This window comes from Eumetopias jubatus, unplaced genomic scaffold (genome assembly GCF_037043125.1).
Source record: "Eumetopias jubatus isolate StellerSeaLion01/CBP00866 unplaced genomic scaffold, mEumJub1_p1.0 scaffold_3, whole genome shotgun sequence".
Taxonomy (NCBI): Eukaryota; Metazoa; Chordata; class Mammalia; order Carnivora; family Otariidae; genus Eumetopias; species Eumetopias jubatus.
Window position 1 is genome coordinate 73445134 of NW_028274809.1, and position 6000 is coordinate 73451133.

The following is a 6000-nucleotide window of genomic DNA, read 5'->3' on the forward strand; positions in this document are numbered from 1 at the left end:
TGTGACTAGCTAAAGCGTTTAATATTTTTCTCTCTTAAAGGCACTCCGAGTCATGGGGAGAATAATGCGGGAGTGTTGGTATGCCAATGGGGCAGCCCGCTTAACGGCCCTTCGTATTAAGAAGACTATCTCTCAACTTTGTGTCAAAGAAGACTGCAAAGCCTAATGATGATAATTGTGTTAAAAAGAAATCTCTCACAGCTTTTTTTTTTCTCATTTTCCCTCTTTATGTGAATGTTTTTACCTTTTTTTGGTTGTCGTTCTACCTCAAAGATAATGCAGTACAGTATTTAAGAGCTCAAATGCAGCATGGAAAAAATAACTCTGAAGTCAAGCATAGGCAGGAACTGACTTCATCCCATCTCTGTGTTGTCTTTAATTTTATTTTGAAAAGCACCACATCAATTCATCTTTTTATTTAATAAGAAAGATATTACAAAAATGTAAAATAAGCTACATAAAACTAATACAAGTCATTAAGGTTTTATTTTACTTGAATCAAGAGCACATGAATGAAGAAAAAGAAATGTAAAAGCATTTTTTTTCTGAGATGAAAACACCTTCATTAAAAAATGTGAACTAGAGCACGTTATATCTCAACAGAATTTTAGATTATATAATTTGCTGTTTTCTTTTTGTTTGTTTGTTTTTTTTTAATTAAGAAGGATCTTTGAAGAAGATACATATTGCCCTGAACTTTAGTGTCTGAAACACTTAAAAGGGGAACCTCTCAGCTGGAAGATGGAAGTGAGGTCCGAGTAGCCACTGACTTGGCCTCCCCTCTTCCTGCTGTCTTGTTCTTCATAGAAGAACCACCACCACAGCAACCCCTGAAGCAGTATGAAAGCCACTACCGTTGTTACTTCCTCTCATTTACAAAGGAAACATCCAACAGCTTGAAACATTGAGAAATCCCGCAAGTCACATACCTAGTGGTGGAGCTGGCTCTAGGTCCAAATCTTGTGATAACCCACACAGTGTAAACTTAGCTAGTTTCCTACTTTCCCGTTAATTCCCATATAGCACTTTTCTTCCTATGCAGAAACAACAGCTTTCATGATGGTATTCGTGGTTTAGTCAGACAGAAGACCAATTGGGTCATTTTGTACAATCATAATGGACCTGCCTGAATTCTGAGGACAATATCCCTTGACATTTTCCTCATAGAAATTTCATAGTCTGCCTATTTGTTAGAGAAATATTAATGTTTTCTGAATACTTCCAGAGATTAATCAGGCATAAAGATCCATTGTTGGAAGGGGTCTTTAAGATTTATTTCAGAGGTCCCCACTACTTTTGTACATACACACTTAGAGGGAGGAGGAAGTAGAAGATATTTTGAGAAAAAATAAGAGAACTCTTCAGTAACTGTAAATAGCTATTTCCCCTATCCTTTCAAAATGAGCCAGTAGATGCAAAAGAAGGCTCATGATACTTTTGCCTTTATTCTACTTCCTGTGGAGACAGAAGTGATAGATTCTGAATAATACATGGAACACTGAATCTTTCTTTCAAATCTGTAATTTTGTTTGGGTGAAGAGGATTTAACATGGTATCTTTTGTTGTTCTAAAACACTGTTTCCTAAGCTCTATTCCTTAGAACATTCTTCTGGTGAGATGTTCCAAGACCGAAAGCATTCTTTGATAGATTCTTAGAAAGTGATAGTGCACATTAGCATATCATGTGCTTTGAGGAATCTAGCAGTAAAGAAATGTTGAGTTTCTTTGAATTAGATTTCCCAAGTTATTTGACCAAGGAACCCTTTTATTAAGAGGAGGGGAAACCTTTTTACTATCCCACATTTCAGTGTTCTACAAAGCATAACTTGGGCAACAGTGTTTGAAAGGATATATCAATGTATTTTCATGCAGATCACAATGTAGTGACTATAGTTCATTTCGCTATGGAAATACGTTACTGAACCCATCTTCATTTGACTGGGATGAGATATGGAAGGCAAATATCTGACAGCTGGGGTGCTCTTACTAATGCAGTCATCCATTCATTAAATAAGATAGGGGACCCCATATCTTCATTGCCACAATATTAGGGCCAATAGAGAAAAGATGGATAGGTTCTGCCCTCAGAGATTTTAAAGATTAATTTGGAAATGGGGACCGGGATGTAGGTGTCGGTTAGGGGGAAGGAAATAAATTGACAAAGTAGGGAATCTTGAATTCCGTATGACAGTGGGTTCTGGAAGTTACTTTCAATTTGCAAAACATTTAGAAGGTATCTTTATTAGGCTATTGCAGACAATCTAAATTATATAAGCAGTTTTTTAAAATGCATATGTGAAAGAATTTTAAAAAGCTTACGTGAAGGGGTGATCTTGCTTATGCTTGTTATCGTGACTTCTCGTGGATTGTTTTTGAATATATGAGAATGAAATTATTTATTTACTCTGGTTGTACTATAGTTAAATGGCTGTTCAAATAAATAAGGATAATATTTCCTGTTTTATTCACTAATGTTGGGTGAATATACTTATTTAAGTTTTGAAAGAATGTTTTAACATCTCCATTTTCCTCGACACTATGTTTTGTAATTTACTTGGGTGTGTCCAAATAGAACTCCATATTTTTATTGGTTCAACTTTTACTCTAGAGAAATCTGTACATTTTGAGATGTTTTTCTTGTTTTCGTCTTAGTTTACTGTAACTTCTAACTGACTAGTCTTACATCTTACTTACCAAACACACGTCTTAAAAAAAGAGGTAGGTTAACAAAAATGATAAAAAAGTTAAAAGTTCTAATTTTTCTTAACTCCAAACATGATTATAAATAGAAAATGCTCACAAGAACAGGGTAAAGTTTAGAGCATAAAACAAATTTATTGTATATACCTATACTGTTAAACTTCATATTATTTGTTTTTGATGGAGTATCATTGTGTAATATTTATTTCTTTTGAATTGTGTTGTAAGCAAAAAATATTCTTATGCTCAATGTGTCAGTGTTCTTTGCTCCTTTCAAATATTTTGACTTTGGGTATAATACAAAGCTTGGGAAATTGCTATTTATGAAATGTCAGTACTGTATAAAGTGGTGATGGGGTTTCTATGCAACATCACTTTTTAAAATAAGAGAAACATTATTTGTTGTCAATATTACAGCACGAACTTGTTGCCTTTAAGCTACACGTTCAAGTGTGTAATTGGTACGAATTCTGTTGTGTGCTTTCTTCTCTGTCTAAAATATTTGGCATGTCACATCTAGAATTCTTAATTTATGTTCTGACTTGAAAGTTAAGTGAAACATGACTGTGTCGTGCACTATTTTAAGCATAGCACTTGCTTTTCATCTTTATACTTTCAATTAACTTTGCATTTTAAATTTTCATGATTGTATGAAAATAGTAACCTGGTTGCAGTGTCTGAAGACTTCAAAATCAGCTTTTATTTTAAAATGAAGATCTACAATAGATTCATTAGGTTACAAGTTCCATAAGAATTTATCATTCTTAATACTTCTACTTTAGTAGCATTATTAAACAAAACTACTACTGTGCTGGAATTTTGCCACCATGTGACTTACTGGGGCAGAGAAAACTCAGGGCTGTCTTAGAGTTTACACAACAATACCAGGGAACCTACTGAGCAAATCATCTGAAAGCAGGGAGCCCACATTTGCTGTTTTATGAAGTTCAACTTAAAATTGCTTAGCAGGGAATACTTTCTGATTATTTATTTAAAATATATATGGAGTTTTTTTTTTAAGATTTTATTTATGAGAGAGAGAGAGCACGAGTGGAGGGGAGAGGCAGAGGGAGAAGGAGAAACAGACTCCCTGCTGAGCAGGGAGCTAAATGCAGGGCTGGATCCCAGGACCTTGAGATCATGACCTGGGCAGAAGGCAGATGCTTAACCATCTGAGCCACCCAGGCACCCTGGAGACGTTTTTTGTTTCAATAAGTTTATTTAAAGTATGGATATGGGATTTTATTTCCCATCAGGAAATTGAGAAAGTAACAGTAACAAGTGAGTCAAGTTGATGGCGGTTGATTTCTTCAATAAGCATCCCTTTAAGTAAATGTACAAATACAGCATTTTAGGTTACTTGGAAATATTTAAGAATTCACATCTTAAAATGATGTCAGGATGGTTTTCGAAGATATTCTAAATTCTTTTCTTTTGTGAAACCTGCTCCTACTGTGTTTGACACCTCTCTGTATTAGCTCCCTCCATGAGGTAATACCTAATGGGACTTGATGCACTATTTAGTGAAGACAGTCATCCCTTTGCTTCTGATGGCTTCTTTTATACAGAAGAAAATACGTTGGTTGGAATACAAAAGTTTTGTTAATAATGTTAATATTAAATAGAATTTCCATAGGCAGTTTTTCAAAGTGTGTCAATGCATTTTTTCCAATATTTGACACCCTTTTTTCTCTCTAGCTTTGCTTTTAGGTTTCATTGTCTTTCTCACCTCCTTTTAAAATATTCCCTGTCTTCCAAAATTATATTTAGTCCGTAATTTTAAAAAGCAACTAGATATCATTTGGCTAAATCGTTCTAATATTTAGCCTTCTAATGAAGGAGAATCCCTTGGTGGTCTAAGTTATTTTAGATGTGTCACAGACAAAAACAAAAACCAGAATTTTGGAAATTGTAAAGAATGTAAGAGGTTTTATAATTTAATTCCCATATTTTATAGATGGTGAAACCAAGGATCAAAGATTAGGTGACTGCTCCTTATTAGCAGAACTGATAGGGAAACCCAATGGTGACATCCACCACAGGGCCCTACCATAGTCAACATTTGCTAATTAAAAAATAATTAGCATGCATCTAAACCTATTGAATGTACACTGATAGAATGCATCATTTGATGGTGTTGATCAAATCTCACTTCTCTTTTTTTTTTCTGCTGAAATAATTTGCTCACTCATGGTGAGGTCCGTGAGAATTAAAACAAGCCAGGAAAAAGTTGTAAAACAGTTGTCAAGCTAGGTAGGCAACCACTGAAGTGCTGAATAAAATTTAGGAATTGTGAGAATGTAGAATTTCTTTGCGCAAGTCACAAGTAACGATGAGACACTTCATGCCTCTTCTTGTCCCCTTTCAGTAAGGATTGTTCTTTTTATGCCTGGGAATGGAAGCGAGAGACGATTGGTCACTGAATCTCAGACCATGGTTAGTAGCATATTGTCTTCTCTCTTTTCAGTTTCTCATTAGTTTATCTTCTGCATTCATTTTCTTTCCACACATTAAAAAAAAAAAAAGACATCTTTGCCGGATATCATCATCAGTTCCAATCACTCTAATCCCGTTCTTCTAGTCTTCTAGCCCATGTTCAGATTGCTCCACAGTGAACTTCCTGGCAAGATTTTAATTTGCCATACCCACGTGTGAGAGGTTTCGTCTTGTGCCTTTTCCAGTGATTTTTCATTTGGCACAATGAAGAGAGGATTTGTTAATGGCAGAGATTTTCTTTTACATTTTAAAAAGACAACTAGTCTAGTTACATTCTCGCTTTTAGCTAACATATAAGAAATGTCTACTTTTGCCTTAATGCTAAATTCCACTTCAGAGATGATGACTTGGACAGAGAATGTAAAATTTTTGTCTCCTAATGTGATTGCTAAATTTATTTCTGCTGTTTCATACAATTGCTTTGTTTTGCTTTGGTCGTCTTTTAAAACTAAGCTGTTATGGCACATGGTTTGTAACATAAGATTGTATCGAAATTAAGTAATCATCCCCATTTTAAACTCCCTCAGTTAAGAACTTCCAGGGTACTTATTAATTCAGTTGTAGATTAACACAACATTTGGGAGAACATGCACACTGTCTCATCCTAGTTTTTAATATATTCAGATAGGATTATATTTTCTTACCACTGGTCCCCGTTACTATACAAGAAAATTTTCTCTGCAGATCTAACAGTTTTAACTGCAAGATTTGTATCATGGGCTACATGAGCCTGAATGTTAACAGAACCACTAAGAATTTGAATGTATTAGGAAACTGGCCTTCTACTGAGTGTTACCAGATCCA

The 6000-nt window shown here is 34.8% G+C and overlaps 1 protein-coding gene across 1 annotated transcript in view; it reads left to right on the top strand.

Annotated features, from left to right (window-relative positions):
• Window positions 1-189, top strand: part of ACVR1C (activin A receptor type 1C) — a 39131-nt gene extending 38942 nt beyond the window's left edge. The window contains exon 8 of the mRNA XM_028113093.2: window positions 41-189. Coding sequence (XP_027968894.1) covers window positions 41-166 — 126 coding nt within the window. The 3' untranslated portion in view covers window positions 167-189. The remainder of the gene's footprint in view (window positions 1-40) is intronic.
• The last annotated feature ends 5811 nt before the right edge of the window (window positions 190-6000 follow it).